General features: G+C 38.1%; 1 protein-coding gene across 1 annotated transcript in view; it reads left to right on the top strand.

Moving 5' to 3' along the window:
- The first annotated feature begins 286 nt into the window (after positions 1 to 286).
- The window catches only part of LOC122108469 (piwi-like protein 4), a 28,923-nt gene continuing 7,050 nt past the window's right edge, over positions 287 to 22,159 (top strand). Inside the window, exons 1-12 of the mRNA XM_042680393.1 lie at positions 287 to 344; positions 2,068 to 2,282; positions 4,259 to 4,380; positions 6,583 to 6,663; positions 9,014 to 9,211; positions 10,910 to 11,021; positions 12,239 to 12,362; positions 13,005 to 13,122; positions 15,546 to 15,657; positions 16,596 to 16,780; positions 19,009 to 19,081; positions 20,428 to 20,625. Coding sequence (XP_042536327.1) covers positions 287 to 344; positions 2,068 to 2,282; positions 4,259 to 4,380; positions 6,583 to 6,663; positions 9,014 to 9,211; positions 10,910 to 11,021; positions 12,239 to 12,362; positions 13,005 to 13,122; positions 15,546 to 15,657; positions 16,596 to 16,780; positions 19,009 to 19,081; positions 20,428 to 20,625 — 1,596 coding nt within the window. The remainder of the gene's footprint in view (positions 345 to 2,067; positions 2,283 to 4,258; positions 4,381 to 6,582; positions 6,664 to 9,013; positions 9,212 to 10,909; positions 11,022 to 12,238; positions 12,363 to 13,004; positions 13,123 to 15,545; positions 15,658 to 16,595; positions 16,781 to 19,008; positions 19,082 to 20,427; positions 20,626 to 22,159) is intronic.

Here is a 22,159-nt window from a genome sequence, read left to right as displayed (position 1 = left end):
ACTTAAAGATAACAAACAATTAAGAATATATTAAGAGCACTAACTCAGCATATTTCATTTCTAACAAAATGCTCCATTCACAGTCTGATTCTTACGTGAAAAACTTGTATAGTCAAAAATGTTTTAAAATTCACAAGCATCTGAGTTTTTAGATTCGTTATTGATCATTAGAATGATATGTGGGTTGTTATTGTGTTCTCTTCATATTTTAGATAAAGATGGTGTATCTTTGGATGATGTTGAAAGTACTGTTGCAGAAAGAAGTGTGAAGATGACACCGGACGTCATGGACCTGGGTATCTGTATCCGAGAGAAACTGGCACATGTGAAAGACTGTAAAACAGGTATGCAATATTCACAGTACTTTTTTTTTTCTTGGTTGGTCATGGGGCCCTAACTCTGGGCTTGGGTGCTGTCCCTGAGCTCTTCAGCTCAAAGTGAGTGCTCTGCCACTTGAGCCACAGCGCCAATTCTGGTTTTTTGGTGGTTAATTGGAGGTAAGAGTCTCACAGACTTACCTGCCTGGGATGGCTTTGAACCACAATACTCAGATCTCAGTGTCCTGAGTAGCTAGGATTACAGGCATAAGCCACCAGCACTCGGCTTATAGTACTTATTTTTTAATGGTACCAAGTTTTGCTTAAGAAATTTCCATTCCTAGATCTAAGATAAATAAGTTCATATGCTTGCAGAATATTTGCTGTATGTGAAGCACTGTCTGGACACTTTAGATGTTACCTCATCATCTAGCAAACTTACTTGTGCACACACACACACATACACACACACACAGAGAGAGAGAGAGAGAGAGAGAGAGAGAAAAGAAGATGTTTTGTAAAATAGTCCTTACCTTACCACATGTCAGGTATTTTGATCAATTCTGCAATGTATTTGTCTCTTCCTAAGTGTAGGGGTTGGCTATAGTTTGAAAACACGGATTCAGAAAATCTTAAAAGATCTCATCTGACATTTTCTAGGTTGACTTTTCTTTGTCCATTTATAGGAGCTGCTATGTTGCATTTCCTCAGGAAGAACAAAAGATTTTTCTTTAATTAAAAAAGTACCATGACTTTTGGCTCCTAACAGTTCTGTACTGAGACTGAGAAAACACTGATGTACACACAACACCTTTTTCTTCTTCACCACTTTGGAGGCTCATGCTTCCACTTCCTCCATGAGAAAAGAAAAGTCATGCTTATTTGATGTCATTCTTTTGTGGAAGTCAGAGTGTACGAATCATGCATTCTATAATACAGACTGTGTGTCCTCATGAAGAAAGAAGATTGTGATAATAGGAAACTCCTTAGTAAACTCCTAGATTTTGTCCTGAGACAGAGTGGAGCTTATGTCATCTTAAGTCCTGACTATGCCATGTTTATCTCTGATTTTATCCTATACACATTAGGTGTAAATAAAAATTTCTGGAGGAGGAAGGAACTTCTAAACACTCATATGGTCTCTCTACACAGACCAGAAGCTCCAGGCCCTGTTGACTTTTACACCGAAAAGATATAATTCCTTCCTAACGCCTATCCCATCCCTCCATATTTCAGGGTCTCCTTCGCTATTTGCCTAATGATTTTATCTCTGATAGAACCTTTCCAGAATTTCCAGTAGTATGATTACTTTTTGATTATTTTGGATTTCTCAGAGGTTGGGGAGTTATACTGTTCATTTTAAGGACCTATCAGTTTCTTTGTAATCTGAGAACAGCATGACTTTATGACAGCATATGAGAACATTACTGCAGCAGATTTGAATGGCAGTGGATTAGAGCTGGAAGCAGGCTTGGGAGGAGTTTGGGTTCATTAACTTCTCCCAAAGTTAAGAACATTAGCTTCTGCTTCTGTGTTTCTCTGTTGCCTTGCTTCACAAATGAAAGTACTTTAATTCACAATATGGTATGGCAAAGCTTCAAGTTTTAGACATTAACTTGTACCACTGACTAAAAATGCTTGCTTTATAGCAACTATTATGCAGATGTAAATTAAAATTTTAAGTATGATTAATGTTAACTTGGTGTAATTTTTATTGAAAAAGTATTGTTATTTTTGTTTGTTTCCGTAGGTTCGAGTGGAGTACCTGTGACTCTGGTTACAAATCTCTTCAATTTAGATATTCCCCAAGACTGGCAGCTATACCAGTACTATGTGACATACAATCCAGATATCAAATCTAGAAGGCTGAGGAATGCTTTGCTTTATAATCACAGTGTCCTTGCTAACAAAGCAAAAGCATTTGATGGAGCTATCCTTTTTCTCTCAGAAAAGCTAGAAAAAAAGGTAGAAAACGGTTAATTTTCACTATATGTGTGTGTGTTTGAGTGTGCATATGTATATGCATATGTATATGCATGCAGATATATGCTTAGACAGGTGTATTTCAAAGATAGGGGCCAGGCGCTGATGGCTCACACCTGAAATCCTAGCTGCTCAGGAGGCTGAGAACTGAAGATCACAGTTCAAAGTCAGCCCAGGCAAGAAAGTCAGTGAGACTTACCTCCAATTAACCATAAGAAAACCGGAAGTGGTGTAGTGGCTCAAAGTGGAAGTGCTCAGGGACAATGCCTAGCCCTGAGTTCAAGCCCCACTACTGACTAACAAAATTAAAAAGTTAGGGTTTTCCCTTTTCTCATGAAAAAACTCTTCACTTTCTCCTGTTCCCAGCTGGAAAGCTCAAAGACTTCCTAAGTTATCAGTATTTGATTACGTGATTAAGCCCCCGATGTTCTGGCACTTTAAAAATAACTACAAGTGTCCTAAAAATAGGCATCATTTTTTAAAACTTTTCCATAAATGGGCAAGACCTTAAAAAACAGCATTTACCTATGGCTTCAGAGCTTTTAATTTGTTCTATTGCATTTGCTTCTGTACAGTCATGCCTATGTGTCCAAACAGCATCAGTCTCTGAATACAGAACTGACATTTCTTTTAGGACTTGTTCCATCATATGAACTATATAATGATGTTTTCTGAAAGTATTTTTAAAGTATGACCACTGGAAATGGAAATTGATATTTTGTTATTATCTATTGTTAGGGTTTTAATATCTTCATTCTTTTTTATTTTAATATCTTTGTTTTTAAAATAAAGATATTGATGTTCAAAATGATGTTAAGATTACTGCAAGGAAAAAAAAGAACCAGTTTCTGTATGAAAAGTTAAAACACAGAATTAAATATTTATACTTCTCACCCTTAGAATGTGAATCCTTAAACTCAACATTTTAAGTAGCATGGTATAATGTAGGTTTAAATTTCCAGATTAAAAGTACATATTTGGAAATTTACTCAAGAAATGCATATGCAAGCATTCTTGAGGCCTTTATAATTAGCCAGTTTCTAATTTGTTATCCTTGAGAAAAATCTCTGATGATAGATTGATACTTGATGGTTTTCTGAATTCTTACATTAAAAAACATATACCGTGCCAGGAGCTGTTATAGAAACAAATGCATGTCTTTTTACATTGTTAAAACATGGTTCTAGGTTAGAAAAATCCTAAGGATTTCCCCAGTACCTCATCTTTTCTTCTTTTCCTTTTTTAATGAGGAAAAGATGAGTTTTGTCACATGGTTTCAAAGATTCCTTCTCAAATTTTTAGAATGAAATTTCTGGAATTTATTCTAACTTCTACCATTATTCCTCCACTCCTCATTTTTACTTTTCCTCTTGACTATATCCTCTCTTTTGCTTTTTTCTCTTCTCTGCTTTTCTGTTTTATGAATATGCTTTTGAGAGTGTGCCCTCTGTAATTCACAAACTTGACAGCAGCTAAGAGGCTTCTGACCCTCCAAGCAGTCCCTGAAAACGGGCACATGTATACTCTTGTGGTATGTACATATGTGAAGCTTTATAGTGGATATCTTTCAATCTTTATCAGACTCTTAAAGTAATTTATGGTATATCTCCTCCTTGCTCACCAAAATGGTTACAGTCTACTGTTCTGGAATCTTCTTGTATCAAATCTTTTCGCTATGAATCTGGCTTTAATGTTCTCTCATTATGTTAGAGAATAGAGCGATAGATCAAATAGATAGATATGTATATATGTATATATATATATATGTATATATATGTATATGTATATGTATATATATATAATGAGACACCAAGGAAATAAAAGCCCTCCCAACATAATATAAGCATTAAGTTATTAATTATATAATAACATCTGGAGTTCTGTTTTCACTCATGTATATTAAACATGAATATTTGAGGATGCCCAACAGAGTACATTTAAAATGCCTGTTTTCCCAGGTCACAGAACTGTCAAGTAAAACTCACAGAGATGAGACCATAAAGATGACTATCACTTTAATGTGTGAACTGCCCTTACGCTCTCCTGTATGCATCCACTTCTTCAATATCATCTTCAAAAAGTAAGACATTTTAAATGTAAATTTAATTTGGACTATCGATACCTCTCAGCATGGAGCCTGGGAATTAAAATGTTCAGTTGTTTGTGTTAGATCTGAATGCCAAGTCCTTATAATGAGCTTCAGACCAGTGCTTTGAGTTATAAGTACGGTTGCTTTACCACTCCCCTTGTCTGGCTTTTTCTGAGTAAACCTATGCTGGTGTTGAGCCATCTGATTGTCTACTATCTCTCCCCACTTTTTTGGTCACTCATGGGGCTTGTACTTGAACTCAGAGCCTGAGTGCTATCCCTGAGCATTTTTTGCTCAAGGCTAGTGCTCTACCACTTTGAACCTCAGCTCCACTTGTGGTTTTTGAGTGCCCAGGATGGATTTGAACTCTGTTCCTCAGATCTCAGGCTCCTGAGTAACTAAGATTACAGGAGTGAGCCCGTTTACTATGTACCTTTTTAATCTAACAATTTTTAGGCTGTGCTCCAGCAACAACATCATCATTAGGGCAGTTTTTTTTAACCTACTTTTATGTACTTGACAGTAATTTTCAAAAATCTGTCACAGTCTCTTGTTAACACAAATCATCATTATCAGAACTGAGTATTATCAGAACTGAGACAAGGCATTCAATGGTTATTGCCATCCCATTGGTAGAAGGAGGGTGCCTTTTTGCTTTACTTCATTTCTAGTACTCCATTACATCTTGACCCCTAGAGTTCACTGTGTTTGCCTTAATCAACTGAAGGATTTATTTTTGTCCTAGCTGGTTGACTAGAATATAAAAGTCAATTGCCATATGTCTGGGCAATACCCTCTTTCTCCTTCCCTTGGTCATATACACACCTGGGGTAGAAGGAAGGAACTAAACTATTCATGTTCTTCAGGTGTAACTTAAGGATCATTTGTTCCAAAATCATCTTGGATAGGATTTGATCAAGTGCAAATTCTCTAGCTAATCACTGGATCTAATACATAGACTATCATGAGTGGAGCCTGGGAATCAAAGTACTTCCCAGATGACAAATTGACTAATGTATACTCTAAAGCATATGAGCAGTTCTGTGTAGCTTATGTGAGTCATTCTGATGAGCTGCTCAGAAACCTTAGCTAACCACCCATTTGCCCAGTCCAGCCTCCAGAGAGGATGGACTCAGGGAAGTTTTAGCTTTTGGCCAGTAGTGGATGCACATAATGAAACACCACATACAAATCCACTTTTTTCCTAATTCTAACACTAAATTTGTCCAGTCTCTGTTGATCATGTCTGACATTTACCTTTTCAGATGCCATTCTGGCTCATACCCCTCTGAGGGGAATTACTTTAAATCAGTTGACACTTGTAAGATGCCTTCTAATGGCAAAGCATTTTCAGTTGTTTTATCTTACAATGTTCTTACATAAACAACCTGAGGAAGGTACTTGTTATAGGAATCCTACTTTATAAATAGGTAGACTATAATATTCAGGTTAGTGGCTGAAACCCATAGTCCTAACTATTTAGAAGGCTGATATAGGAGGATTGTGGTTCAAATCCAGCCTGGGAAGAAGAGTCCATGAGACTCTTATCTGTAGCAAAAAGCAGGAAGTGGTGATGTTGCTCAAGTGGTAGAGTGCCAGGGAGAGTGCTCTGGCCTTGAGTTCAAGCCACGGTACCCCCACAATAAAGATAATAAAGAAATAATAAATAAGTGAGACTTTAGCTTGTGATATTTGGTAGCCCACATCACAGAGGTAGAACCCTTGCATTCTGACTTGGACTCAAACTCTCCTATACCCCCCAATGTGCTCACCTCCTTTTTGTGATCTGAATTACTGGAGGTGACCAGACCAGTGGCAAAGGGGTCACCCCAGAGATGTGAGACCCATGGGCAGCTTGAACATCTTTATCAGAAATACTTGCCTCTTCTCAAAATGGGGAAGAAGTGGGTTGCTTCACCCTTTCCAGCTAACTAAAATGTTACAGTAATCACAGTTGTAGTTTATAATTGATCACAAATTGATCATTGCAGTTAGGCTCTCAGTTAAAGTAACTTCACTATGTCATTCTCAAATATGAAGTGACAGTCCAAATATAGATGGATATTTAGTCTCAAAATATTCTAGTAGGAAAATTCTACGCATTCTAAGTATTTTGTGTTGAGTTTGAGTACCAATTTAGTATTACACTTTATTGACTGATATTTACCAAAGATTCAAAAAATACCCTTGCAGGATATTAAAACAGTTGTTCACATGCCGGATTGGACGGAACTTCTATAAGCTCTCAGAGGCAGTGGAAATTCCCCAGCACAGGTAAGTTTATATTTTCTGTTCCTCTGAAATGCTCATAATGTGAGTAGGATCATGTGTAATGCAGTATAACATTATGCCTCCTGTGAGAGTCTCTGTAATTTGGAACATAATGGACTTTTATAATTTTTGAATATTTTTTATAGAATAGTAGAGTGAAATTTGAAGCCTTACATTGTTCTGTACAAGGACATTATCATGAATTCTAGAAGGAATCCAGAAACTGAATTTTCTGAATAAAAAAATGAAATGAAAAAGAATAAGCTGAACTGTGTTGTAACATATAGCTGGTTTTCTGTGGTCTGAAGTTAAACATTCACGGTGGTTGACATGACGTCATTGGGTAAATAGAGGTCAGACAAAGAAATCAACAGAGCTACTTTAGTGAAGGCAAAATAATTCTGAATACTTGTGTAATATTATTCCTAAACTGGAAAGTTGGTGCTGCAGGGAAAGTGTCAATCCTGCCTTACACTTGTTGGTGCATAGCTCTCCAGAAACAAATATAATACATATATATGTATATATACACCCATATATAATGTGCATTTAATGTAGATTTGTGTGTGCATGTGTATATATACATATATACATACAATACATATGGTTGTTCTCTGTTACTCTTTATTACCTTAAACTGGTTGGTACATAGCTCTAGAAAAAACACATACACACATATATACAATGTATATTTAATATATATTATATGTATATTTATAACATATGATTGTTCTGTATTACATTAAACTGGTTGATACATAGCACTCTAGGAAAAAAAAGTACATATGTATATATTTACATAGATGTATAACAGATATGGATATTCTCTATTCTCATATATACTATGTGAATAACAAATGTTAAATATGTGTTTATATATATTTGTGTATATTGATATGCTGGTACTGGGGCTTTAACTCAAGGCCTCACTCTCACTTTATTTCTTCTGTTTGTTTCTTATGTTGGTGATCTACCACTCAAGCCATGCCAACAATTCCATTTTTTGTTAATTAATTGGCGATAAGAACAACTCAGATTTGTCTTTCCCACTGGCTTCAAAATGCAATCCTCACGTCTGTCTCCTGAGTAGCTCTGGTTATAGGTGTGAGCTACCAGTGCCTGGCTGTCTCCAAAATTTTGTGATCAAGTTAAAAATAAGCAACTAGCCTACAGACGACAGATACATAAACAAAATGCATAAAGGATTGAAAATCTGTGTGGATAGGAATATCCATAGGTTCAGTGTTGAGCTAAGTTACAAGTGCCCAGTACATATGCTTGTCCTGCAGATTGGCCTAGTATCACAGCAAACTACACACAAAAGATAAACTAGAATTCTTTTTAAACAAGCATTGTCTATTGTTCATGTCATTTCTATAACTTCTTAGTCAAGATTTTTCAGTCCATATAGAAAGGAACTATATCCTGGACTTTGGTTTCTTCCGTATATCTGCAAATGAAATCACTCAGGACCTCAAGCTCTCCCTTGGCTTTTCACTCGAGGCTAGCACTCTACCACTGAGCCATACCTCCACTTGAGCTTTTGGGGCAGTTAACTGGAGATGAATGTCTCATAGACCAGTATCTCATTTCACTTTTGTATGTCTTAATCTCACGATTAAATCTACCCACTGCCTTCAGCTGGAAGGGGTGCATTTTGCTGAACCACATGTGTGGACAGATGGCTTTATTAACACATTGTTTCTACAGCATCTTTGCCTCTCTACATGCTGCTATCCTCTCCCCACACCTGCCACTTGCATTATACAGAGACAAAAATGGTTCTCGCTGCTGGGAGCATGCTACTGAAATCCAGTGGGTAGAGACAAGGAATGCTGCCCACCATCCTACAATGCAAAGAACAGCTCCTACCAAAGAATTATGCAGTCTAAATACCATTAGTGCCAAAGTGAGAAATGGCCTTATCAGGAATAGATTTGTCCTACATGTATGCTAGACACTCCAACAGAAAATAAAAGTTTTAGTTAGCAACTGGAAGAAATCACACTAAAGAAAAAGTTATCTGTAGAGAATTAGAGTGAAAAATCATTACATAAAAATCTCTGTAATCTTAGCTAATCAGGAGTCTGAGATCAGAGGATCGCAGTTCAATACCAGTCTGGGCAGGAAAAGTCCCGGAGACTTATCTTCAATTTACCACCAGAAAACCAGACGTGGAGCTGTGGCTCCAAGTGATAGAGCGCTAACCTTGAGCGAAAGAGTTAAGGAACAGTGCCTAAGCCCGGAGTTACAGCTCTACAAAAAACACACACACACATACAAAAGTATCTTTATTGTTTTTCTGGTATAACATTTTAAATATGATATTTTTTCTTCTTTTATGTTTTTAAAGATTATCCCTTTGGCCTGGGTTTGCCATTTCTGTGTCACATTATGAAAGCAGCCTCCTGTTTAGTGCTGATGTGAATTATAAAATCCTCCGGAATAAAAGTGTTCTGGAGCTTTTGACTGATCTTGAGCACAGCGCTGGCATGTCTGAATTCACCCAGATATGTGAGAAACAACTTATAGGGCGTGTTGTCCTTACAAGGTAAAAAAATCTACTCAATGTTTTCTATAGAATGAATTACTTAGTTCTCTGTGAATAGGAATTTCACTAGAGCACTGGCCATGGCACAAGTCTGATCAGTTTGGCCACCTGTGCAGAAGGTGTGGCTACTCTCTGTTGTCTAAAGTTCAGGCTGTCCCAAACTGGCATGTTATTACCTGCTGTATCCCCTTTTTCTGTTCTGATCCTCAGCAGCCTGAACTTTGTTACTTTAGTGCTCCTGCCTGGGTTCTCTACCCCAAGTTGTGTGTTTCAAATCTTCACCTCCACAGATGAAGTAAGTCTGTTTCTCACCTGCCTACTCCCATAAACACTTTGCTCTCAGCCAACTTTTGATGGTCATTATATTGCATTTTATTACAGTACTGAACAGGAAATCCATAGCTCACCTTTTCTATAAGATTCAAGGTCTTTTAGATCAAGAGCACACCACTTTTTGTAAACCTCTACATTTGTCTATATATAATTTTCCCTCCATGCACATTGAACTGGATTAAAAATTGGTGGGTTAAATGACCTCCTGAATTAAAAAAAACCCACAGCATATACTTTTTTTTTCTGATCCTGAGCCTTGAACTCAGGACCTGGGCGCAGTCTCTGAGCTTCTTTCACTCAAGGCTAACACTCTACCACTTAAGCCACAGCACTACTTTGGGCTTTTCCTGGGTTATTTATTGGAGTCTCACAGACTTTTCTGCCCAGGCTGGCTTCAAACTGTGATCCTCAGAGCTCAGCCTCCTGAGTATCAGCATATATCTTGTAAGGAATAATTTTATTACTTTTAAGGTGTAGTACAGAGGGCCTACAATTTCATAAGTCAGGTAATGAGTACATTTCTTCTTTTGGACATTGTCATCCCTTCCTTTGCTTTCCCCAGTTTCCCCTCCTCTCCCTGCCCACACAGCATATAGTTTTGCTGATCCAAAGAGGCATCTTTTAGTAACCGTGGTAGTCTTGGCCTATCCTGGTTTGGAATTTTCACTTAAAGTTACTTTCTGGGTCATATAGGGGAGGGGTAGAACTAGTTGAATTCCATACTACCTGAGCCAAGAAGACCTTCCTCAGTGCTTTTATCAAGATTTTGATGGGTTAGCATACCACACTCTTTGAATAAACAGCCTTTCAGGATATCTAGCTCTCTGGAGAAACTTGCCTTGGAGATTCCTGCAGGCTGAGGCACATGACAGAATGTTGCAGGCTACACAGTTCTGATGGGAAAAAGGTAATCAGAGTGGTCCCACATTGATTAAACAAGATGGCAAAATTCTGTGGTTGGTTAACCTACTTGGTATTTTTTATCAGAAAGGATTCCTGGTCTCAGAACACTTTGAATGACATCAGAGCAGATGGGAAAATTTAAACTAATGCTTCCTCAATTGAACATTTAACCACAATTTAACAGAAGTTAGAGTGTCTGTCAGTGAGAAACACACATTGTATTCTACCAACTTTTTCACTGGATTTGTTGGAATACAAGATCTTCTATGCCAAAATGGTAATACTCTTGTTAGGTAAGACTTGATCATGCCCCCCCCCCCAAAAAGCAACTATCTTATGTTACTGTCTCATAATTTCTGACATTCTGGAGTCTTTCTTACACTTTGAGGTACAAGTGTGGTGAAACAACTGCTTATCTGAGTGATCTGGAAACCTTTTTAAAAAGTGTCCTGTGTTTACCAGATACAATAACAGAACCTACCGCATTGAAAACATCAACTGGTCGCTGAAGCCGGTGCACACCTTCCGGAGGCGAGACGGCTCAGAGATCTCCTATGTGGATTATTACGTGCAGGTAAAAATATGTATACTTCCTTTCCTCTTAGCTTAGAGAGCTTCTCATATTCCTTCCCAATGCAGGAAAGTCCCCAAATTGCCAGGCTGAGTCTGCCTTCCGTAACATTACATCTTGACCCTTCTTCTCCATCCCCTGTCCCTTGTTGGGCTGAGGTTCTCATTCTGCTTCCTGCTTCTTGTTGGTAGTCTCAGAATTCTCCTGATAATGTCACTTACAATCTTGAAACAATCCATGATTTTTGTTATTGCTTTGGTAGTTAAATATGGGCTCTGCACACCTTTCTTTTTTTCCTTTTTTTTGTCAGTAATTGGACTTGAACTCAGGGTCTGGGCCCTGTCTGTGAGCTTCTTTTTTTTTTTTGGCTGAAGGCGTGGTTATTGGAGATAAGAGTCTCATAGACTTTTCTGCTTGGCCTGGCTTCAAACCATGATCATCCTGAGTAGCTAGGATTACAGGTGTGAACCAACAATGCCTTACAGGCCTTTCAAAATCCTTTATCATTTATTTGGTCACCCTCTGCCTTTAAGCCTCATATCTTGTATTCTGCCCTTTCCCTGTTTCTTGGCTGTTTCTCTCCTGTGTATTTTCACAAAAATAGCTTTCTTTTTCCCCCTACTGTTTTAAACAAGACAACAAATATTCTTCGCTATTTAGCTCAGCAATCGCCTCTCAGGGAGGCTCTATGATTCTCTTCTGAGGGTTTAATAAATTTAGCTACATTAGATCATCTTAAGCAAGATACGAATAGTCTGATCTCTCTTAAACTTTAGTCTCTCTAAAGTGTGACTTAAGCTCCTTGTTTCTGGACACCCACAGTTAGCACAGTTCCTTGCATGTAGCAGATTCTCAAAAGATATTTATTGATGGTCTCTGAGTGCCTCTAGAAGCTCTAGACACTGGCGTTGAGTCAGCCCTGGGGAAAGTCACTGGACTATGTACAAATCAGCTGGAGGCTATTCTGAATATGGATGCAACCCAGAGGAGCATGCTAATGGCTTTTTTAAGTCTTGTGACATTATAAAAGATAATTAAAATCTTAAAGCTGAACCTTATATTTAAAAGAACAGGTCCTTAAGAGAAAGTTGTAAAGTTCAAGAAACTGAGAGATATTTTATCCTACTACTAAAAAGGCTCATTTATGTATACATTTTGGGATTTGCTTCTTTCTTGCAGTGTTTCCATATTAACTTTCCCCTCAATCTTGCATTTTATAGAGATACGGTATTACTTTATCTGACCTGAATCAGCCAGTGCTTGTTAGTCTGCTGAAAAGCAAGAGAAATGACAACACTGAACCTCAGATTGTCCACCTGATACCTGAGCTTTGCTTTCTAACAGGTAATGTTTATGTTTTAAAACTGCTGGGCTGCACACCACAGGCTCCTGAATCTTAGCAGTGAGAACATACTTCTTTATGGTAGATGAGTGGCAGGGCAACTAATTAAATCCTGGAGAATGGCTATTTTAAAGTATTGTACTCAATAGTAAAGACAAGGGAATGGACATAGTGCCAATTGAAATCTATTTCCTCTATCCCATGTATTCCGCTTGTTACTTTGGTATAAAATAGGCCTCTAGATATTTTTCTAAAATCAACCTGCTTTTTGCAAGATTTTTTTCTTTTTCCTGTTGGTTGTGGGACTTGAACTTGGGGCCTGGGTAATGTTCCTGAGCTCTTTGGCTCAAGGCAAGCACGCTGTCACTTTGCACCACAGCTCCACTTCCAGTTTTCTGGTGGGTAATTGGAGGTAAGAGTCTCATGGACTTTCCTGCCCAGGCTGGCTTTGAACCGTGATCCTCAAATCCCAGCCTCCTGAATCACTAGGATTGCAGGAGTAAGCTATCAGCACCCAGCAATTGTTTGGATTTGGTAGCAGGGAGACCAATATAATTTTGCTTTTCATTACGTATATTATTACAATGACACCAAAATGACCCTTAGTTGATTTTTGTGTTTACAAATGCTGCTGTATTTTGCAGGCCTGACTGCCCAAGAAGTCTTTGACTTTGAACTGATGGAGACCATGGCTGCAGAAATGAGACTTAGTCCTTTGGGCAGGCAGCAGCACTTGGACAGGCTGGCTGACAACATCCAGAGGTATTGGGTTGCTCTTACATTTCTTCCTTGATGAAAATGGCTCATCTTGATGGCTCCTGATATTGATGTCTGGAGTCTAGCAGGTCAGCCCAGATACTGAGCAGTCTCAGGTTGAAGTGCAGCAGTGAGAACCTGTGCCGGTAAGCTTTGAACTCTGCTTCAACTGTACAGCTAAGCTTTCATGTTTAATACATTAGATCTGGGCACTTAAAATGTGGTCAGTGACATCTTTAGGTGACAATATTTTGGATATATTAGGTCAGATAGCATGTTTATATGACTTCATTTGTTTTTGTTAAAGTGTAGTAGGAAATTTTAAATTGTTTTGTTTTTGTCCTTTTTGGTAGCACTAAGGCTTGAATGGAAGGTCTCAGTTCAGATAGCCAGGAATTCTACTGGCTGAGCCATGCCTTCAGCCCTTTGCTGTGCTGCTGGTTATTTTTTTATTTTAATTTTTTATTGTTATTATAAAGGTGATGTACAGAGGGGTTACAGTTTTGTAAGTCAAGTGAAGAGTACATTTCTTTTTGGACAGTATCACCCCTTCCCTTGCTCTCTCCCAGTTTTTCCCTCCTGTCTCCACCCACAAGTTGTATAGTTTATTTTTAGCAAAATGTCCAGTGAGTACCACTGCTGCATTTGGTCACCCCTTGTCCCTCTATTTCTGTTCCCCACTTGACCTCCCAATGAAAGATAAAGTTGTACTGTTTATTTATGAAATCAGGCCTTGCTTCCTGCATGGGCACATAGTTGGTTTGCACGCCACATATTCCAGGCTTCCTGTTGCTACTGAGGTTCCTGTTCCCCCACTCCCCACTTCTCTCACTGAGGAGGGAGCCTCACACCCTGAGGAGGGAGCGAGCATTGTAGACTTTTCTGCTTAGTCTTGTTTAGAGTTGCTATCTCCCATTGCCAGCTTTCCACATAACCAGGATGACAGATGCACACTGTTGTACCCAGTTCTCAGTGGAAAAGGGGTCTTGTGAATTTTTTTATGTAAACCAGCCTCAGATTACAGTCCTCCTGATCTCAGCCTCTCAAGTAGCTAAAATTTTAAGTGTGAACCACCAGTGCCCAGCTTCATTTTTTTTAGTAGCTCATGGAAGAATTTGGAAATTTACATAAACTAATGATGAGGGAGGAAAGAAGGAGAGAGAACTCAGTAATTATTTGTTTAATAAAACATTGAATCATTGTTGAATAAATTACTTTTATTTCCCTTCCCTTCCCTTTCCTTCCCATCTTTCTCATTTAAAGATTTTTCTTAAGTATTTATATATTATGAATGTGCATCTCTATTATCATCCTAGTGGATTCATAGGTTCCATTCTATTGATACACATTTGCCATTTATTTTGGACATCCCCTTGATTTACACATAGCCAAGAAAAGATTTTGGTGCATTTTTCTTATATGAGTCTATAGATTAGTCTTCCTGATTCATCCACCTGCTAAATCTCACTAACACCATTTATCTCACTTGGTTTCCCGGCTGCTGATGGCCATCCCCATCTCATCTTTGGCAGATACTTCTGAAGAAAATTATTAATTCAAAGGATTCAGAGATAAAGTTAGTAGATGGAAGAAATTATGGGCAATTATGGTGTGACAGTGGTGAGGTTTAACTTCCCTAAGGAAGACATGGACCTTTACCAGGAAATCAAAGTGTAGACCTCATCTGTGTCCTGTGAGTGCATGCCTACAGCATTCTAGGGACAGGTTGCTCTCAAGGAGCTACAGCTTAGTAGAAATTGCTCTCTGTCCTAGACCATGACACCAAACTCTGATTGAAGCTAAGTAAGTTACAAAATCAAAGTTGCCAACGCTAATCTCCTCATATTCTTCCCTGTCAAGTCTGTGAATCTTCTCAAACTTAAATCCTTATGTTCCCTTCCTTTCTCATCCTCCATCTATTCTCTCCTAGGCAAGAGTTTCACATTCAGAAAATCTGTGGTATTGCCTTGTTAAGAATTTATTAAGAATATTATCTCACACCTATTGCACTTACAACATGTGCCAGCCAGTATGATAAGCACTTCTTAGGTATTGGCCTATTCACATCAAGTCTATGAAGTAGCCACTTTCCTTTTTACTGGTAAGAAAACCAGTAATAGTGGTTCAAGGTCACATGTTATTCAGCATAGATCTAGGCATTAAACCCAGGCCTCCCAGGCTCAAAAGCTATTTTTTCCAGCCAGTGCTCACAGAGGAACTTGTTCTCATCCCTGAGTAACCCCAACAAGCACAACTTTTCGCTATTCCTTTTAGCAGGAAAAAAAAATGACAAGAAATAGGAGCTAGGAATACTAAAGACAGAAAGTTGGTACCCAAATAATCCAATAATCTGTAATTATCTCTCTAGTGGTTAAAACAAAGTTAAAGGAAGTAAACACTCTAATGGTTTAAAATAATTCTGCCCACAGAAATGAATCTGCTCGATTTATGCTAGAGACCTGGGGACTAAACTTTGGAAGCCAAGTATCTCTGACAGGCCGGATTCTGCCTTCAGAAAAAATATTAATGCAAGACCACATAGTAAGTGCTGTGATTTTATTTTCATTTGGAAATATGTATGTTTGATCATTAGCCAGAGTGACAGAGGGCTTGTAATATTTGTTAGGTTTCTCCATGGTCATATTCCTGCCCTGCCTTCCCTTTTTTCTTACGACTTAAGGTACTCCATGATTTCCTTTTCAGGACTTTACCAGACTTCCTTTATTGGACTTACAAGCACCCAGGAGACATAGTTTAGGTTTGTTAGAAAATGATGTATTTAACCATTCAAATTAAAAAAAGACCTATTATTGCCTGCCATTCTAGTAAGGAAAGGAAGGAAAGAAGGAAGAAAGGAAGGAAGGGCCACTACTTGAGAAAATTCTATTTCCTGGTGAAAGATAACTCTAATAGACTATGTTTCCTTTTACCACAGTTGCTTTTCAGTTGCTGTGTCAGTTGTGTCTGTTAATCTTTCAAATTATTAAATGATAGCCATTTGGCATAAAGTGAAGAAATTCACTCCAGACATTACTTATGAAAAGAGGCATACTGAAACCTGAAGAAACAATCTGCTGCCACTTGTGAGTTTCAGTTGGCAAAATGAACATATTGCATGCAAAAATTACATTATTCTTTACTTTTTCCCTTTAAGGCCAATTGTATTTCATTTCACTTTTAAAGGTTCTCTTGTCTTTATGTGGTATGTTTCTAAACTAATGTAACTGAACATCAAATGTTTTGTGTTGGCATGTGGAAATTTTTCATCATTTATTTTTGATAATCTATCCAAATTACCCTTATTGGAAAAGCTAAGGGGAAAACTAATTTCCAAAACCTTGTAAAGCACTGAAATGTAGGCCTCCATTAGGGTCATGGTCAGAGGTTAGTCTTCATATTGCTTTAATAAACAGCATGTCTCAATTTAATTGCTGTCTAAATAAATCTGTCTAATCCTTTTATGATCTTTATTTTCTCAGTGTCAACCTGTGTCTGCTGCTGATTGGTCCAAGGATATACAAACCTGCAAGATGCTAAATGCACCTTCTTTGAATAAATGGTTGATTTTATGTAGTAACAGAACTGAGAAAGTGATCCAGAGTTTTCCGAGGTGTTTGAGAAGAGTTGGAAGTTCCATGGGATTTAATGTGGACTACCCTAAAATGTGAGAAGACGCTTAATACTTTCAATATATCAATTTGGTTTGCTTAGAAGGCAGAAAATAATGGCTGGCATTATCTGCAAAAGCTTTGTTTTAGTATAATTTTTTTAATATAATACATTAAGAAATTCATTTCAAGAAGAGAGATTTAATAACATTATTTTATAAAGATAGACATGTTTTACCTTGATCTTTGAAAACTTTATTTTCAGTTCTCCTTGGGAAAGTCTCATACCTCAAAATCTTTTCAGTATTGGTTGGGGTATAATAAATCTTTTTTGCCAGTACCTGGGCTTGAACTCAGGTCCTAGGAGCTATCCTTTAGCTTTTCCACTCAAGGCTGGTGTCCTCCCACTTGGATCACACCTCCACTTCTGGCTTTTGAGTGGTTAATTAGAGATATGTGTCTCACGGATATGCCTTCCTAAGCTGGCTTTGAATCATAATTTCCTGCCTTGGTTCTGTTCAAACAGTGATCCTCAGATCTTGGCTTCCTAAATAACCAGGCTTATAGGAGTGAGCTACTGGCACACAGATTAGTTGTGTATAAATCCTTAGTTATCCATATTTTGCCATCTATACTTTTGTTCTTATCAGTTATTAATGAACCTTAACAGCAAACAGGATACTAAAAACTAAATGTTATATATCATGATTTACTTGATAGATTTTTATGATGTTTCAAAATTCAATTATAGAAATAACTCCAAACTGGGAGAGAGCACATGAAGAGGCGACATTCTCCAAAAAAAATGTACTCATTACCTGACTTATGAAATAGTAACCTCTCTGTACATCATCTTTATACTAACAAGAACAAATAAAAGCTGGGCACTGGTGGTTCATGCTGGTAATCCCAGCTACTCAGGAGGCTGAGATCTGAGGATCACAGTTGGAAGCCAGCCAGGGCAGGAAAGTCTACGAGACTCCTATCTCCAATTAACCACCAGAAAACTGGAATTGGAGCTGTGGCTCAAAGTGGCAGAGCACTAGCCTTGATCAAAAGAGCTCAGGGACAGTGCCTAGGCCCCTAGGCCCCGAATTCAAGCCCCATGACTGACAAAAACTAAAACTAAATATAATTATAAAAATTATAAATAATAATAAAAATAAATAAAAATTTAAATGAGTTTATTTAAAAATAAACAAATCTAGCTAGGTGCTAGTGGCTCATACCTATAATGTTAACTACTCAGGAGACTGAGATCCATGAATCAAGGTTTTCAAAGCCAACCTGGGCAGGAAAATCCTTTAGACTCATATCTCCAATTAACCACTACAAAGCCATAAGAGGGCATGCATGCATGTGCACATAAGCATGCACGCACGTGCACACACACACACACACACAAACACACTACCTAAAATAATTTTTGTTGATTGTGTTACATAAAGTTAGTTATTTAGAAAGGTCTTTTTTGGTAAAGCCACTTATTTTTTGAACACTTAATGAGTAGTGACTGAGAATAAGAAACACAGACATTTAACTTAATAAGGGACCACATACTCAAAATTAAGCAGTTTTCCTTTAGAAATTCATTCATTGCTGATATCTCTTTATATTGAACTTGATATGCTTATGACACTATGGTTACTTCTTTTTCTTTGTTGTGAAGGTATGAAATTCCTAATTGGAAGGGTAACAAGTTCTTTAAATGGAAGTTATTTTTGTAACCTTTGGCCCCTAACATAATGTTACACAATTGACTGATTAAGGTTGCCTAGACCAGGCTCCAAAACAAGTTACCACTGTGGCTAAAAAAAAATCAAACCAAACCAAACAAACCACCCCTTTTATGCAGGAATGTACTTGAATACCTTTGCTTCACTAACTTGATGATTTCTGAAACTTTCATTTTAAAATTGTATTAGAGAGTCAGTACTAGAGAAATCATATTCCTGCTTTAATGTGAGCCTTGTTTTAGAATTTGATAAATTTCTAAAGTTCACTTTCAATCCAATTTTGAATATAAATATTCATTAAAGAATTTTGTACAGTTGAAAATATGTCATTGGCCTCACAACAATGTTTATGATAATAAAAATGGTTACTAAATGTTGATTGTATATCTTGTACAAGATCTTGAGAAACTATTTTAGATTCAAAAGATTTTTATATTTTACTAATGGCTTTTCCCCTAAAATTACTAGTCTTTTGCAAATTCATTTATGTGACTTTTGATATCATATGATTATGTGTTTCTAAGAAGAACTTAATCTCTTTATTATAGCATAAAAGTTCAAGACAATGTAGCTGCATTCATTAGAGCTATTCAGTTACATGTTGACCCCAGTGTTCAATTGGTAAGTACAGGACATTTTTGTATTTTTGATGTACAGTTTACATGTTTTTGAACATTTTGTTCCATGGTAGGCTTGCAAATTACTGTGCATTTCCCTAAAATGCTTAAGAAAGTATTATTGTTCATCAGTGTTTTAGCTAACAGTTTAAAATACTTGTTAGCCTTCTGTCAACTTCTGTTGCTTGCATTTCTTCTGACTTGTTGAGGGTCATCTTTTACTTAAATTGACTTCCATTTTTCTCATAAATGTTAGGGTACCTGTGGCTCCAAGTTTCTGCTTCCTCTGAAACCCTGCCATCTGTGTGTTTCATCTTCTATGAAAGCCATTTCCTCTTGCACTGTACCACCAGGTTGGACACTTGCAGTTGCCTCATTTCCCAAAGTTGTACGTGTAAGCATGTGTGTGTTTGTACCTACTACATGCATGTGTAAGACTGGAGCCAAAGTGTGATTAAACCACACTCCATCTTTCTCTTGTTGTTTTTTGAAACTGGAACTCAAACTCTGTATCTGACACTTTCACCCATTGGCTGGTGCACTACCAACTGAGCCAAGCCTCTAACCCCTAAGCTCCAAGTTTTTAGAGATTTTAGATATTTCTACTCTTCTTACTAGACCTCTGCCTACTGGATACCACATTGTTTTTACTTCATATTTTGCTTCCTCTTTAGCCTCCCCAGTTCACTTAGCCCACCTCACAACATGCTTGTTCATATCTCATGAAAAACAGTATTAGCCATCTGTTTCTCTTTCAGTCATACACACACAAAAAAATACATCTGTGTTATACTAAGTGAATAGAATTCTTACTATGAGGTGCTCTTTGTTTTACTTAAATGAAATAAAAATTTCAGAAATATTGTGAGAATGTACAAAGAACTTCCATATACCTTTCCCAGAATCTTGGCTGACATGTAACCATATTTCTTTATCATTACCATATTTGCTTAATAGTACCATTCCTAAACTATTGGAGGGTAGGGTACATGCAGCTACTCTTGAATACTTGTTGTGCATTTCCTGCAAAAGGGACTACTGTCTTGCAGAGCCATGGAAAACCAGCTGACCATAAGAGAAAGAGGTAATGGGAAGAGAATTTAAGAACACAGATTCCATTCAAGAGAAAAGTGAGGAGGAAGGGAAAGCAAAGAGAGATAGCTAGGGCTGGCTGGCGGAGGGCTTTGCCTTGATTCATTTAAAGGCCATTTAAGACAACTGTAGATATGTTAATATTTGCTTCTTGGAAACTTAGAAGCAAAAGATGTTTAGAGGCTTCACTTTTTCCCAGAAACTCTTCCCAGACATAAGTAAACTGATTTCATCTTGTGTTGCTTTCTTTGCCTTTAGGTGATGTGCATTCTGCCTTCCAATCAAAACTATTATGATCACATTAAAAAATACCTGTGCTGTGACTGCCCAGTCCCAAGCCAGTGTGTGCTAGCTGAGACCTTGAGCAGATCAGAGATAATGATGAGCATTGCCTCCAAGATTGCCATGCAGATGATCTGTAAGCTCGGAGGGGAGCTGTGGGCCGTCGAGATTCCAGTAAGGACTCCATTACCTGTTTCCTTTTAGTGAACAACCAGGCAGTTACCTTTTGCATCGGGTCCCCCAATATCCTTGGGAGACTGAATCCAGGACCCCCTGAGGATACCAAAATTTACAGAGGTGGTATTTGCATATAACCTATACTCATTCTCTTGCGTACTTTAAATCATCTCTAGATCTCCTCTAATATGTAATACAATGTAAACGCAACTTTATGGACATGGAAGACAAACTGTGTTTTCTTGGTCCTGTGTTGTGGTATAAAACAAGTCACTGTAGAGATACCCCAAGAGAAGGTGAAGTGTGACTCCTCTTCTCAAGGAATTTTAATTCAGCTGTTAACATAGAAGAAGAATGAAATACATTTGTTTTCATGCAGAAGAATCTAGTTAATCAACTTGGCGATGGGATGAGGTGGGGGGACTGCTGTCTTAAAGTCTGTATTCCGTGGCCTCTACTTTTACCTACTTCCTGCAGAGTGCTAACTTTCCAAGTAGCCTTGTGTCCTGCATGGGGTTCCCCAGCTCTTAAAGCATTGGCAGAGCCTATGATCTGCTCCCCATACCTCTCAACTCTAGCAGGAATTCAGAAAAGCCTCTTATTTCCTGAACTGAGGCAGGTATGGAAAAAAGTTAGAAGAATAAGAAGTAAAAAATGTTACCCATTCCCTTACATTGCCATAACCATGAGAACAAATATGGTCCCCTCAGCCTCCCTTCCCCCATGTCCATCTTATATGAGATGTGAATACACATGCTGTTGCATGTCTACGTGAAGATTCCTAGTAATCTGAAGGAATAGAATGGAATCTCTCTTCAATTCCCACAGACCAGAAGTAAGGGAAAATGGACTCACCACTTTCCTAACACTCTAGGTACTGGCATCCCCATGTTCAGCCCAACAGAAGCTGATGGTTACAGTGGCCCGTAGTGAGTCACTTAAGCAAAGCATGTATCATGCTCTTTTTTCCACCTTTAATTCCCTGGTTCTGGCTTAATAATATGGATCTTGATTTCCTTGACACATACCTTAACTTAAAAAATTCAGTAACTGGAGACATTTTTTAAATGTCAGATTAAGCCCGGCAGCAATGGCTCATACCTGTAATCCTGTCTCCTCTGGAGGTTGACATTTGAGGATTGCAGTTCAGAGCTAGCCTGGGCAGAAAAAGTCTGTGAGCCTATTATCTCCAATTAGCCAGCAAAAAGCCACAAGTGGAGATGTGGCTTAAGAGCTAGCCTTAAAAAGAAAGGCTAAGGGGCTGGGAAGGTGGCTCAGTGGTAGATTGCTTGCCTTGCATGCATGAGGCCCTGGGTTCCATTCCTCAGCACCACATAAGCAAAAAGAAAAAAAGCCGGAAGTGGCACTGTGGCTCAAGTGGTAGAGCACTAGCCTTGAGCTGAAGAGCTGAGGGACAGCTCCCAGGCCCAGAGTTCAGGCCCCATGACCGGACCCCCCCCAAAAAAAAGAAGAAAGGCTAAGCAAAAGCACAAGTCCCTTAGTTCAAGCCCTAGTACTGCCACAAAAATAA

Source organism: Dipodomys spectabilis, unplaced genomic scaffold (genome assembly GCF_019054845.1).
Source record: "Dipodomys spectabilis isolate Male_0828 unplaced genomic scaffold, ASM1905484v1 ptg000060l, whole genome shotgun sequence".
NCBI lineage: Eukaryota > Metazoa > Chordata > Mammalia > Rodentia > Heteromyidae > Dipodomys > Dipodomys spectabilis.
Note: the sequence above shows the minus strand (reverse complement) of the source record. Positions and strands in the feature narration are given on the sequence as shown.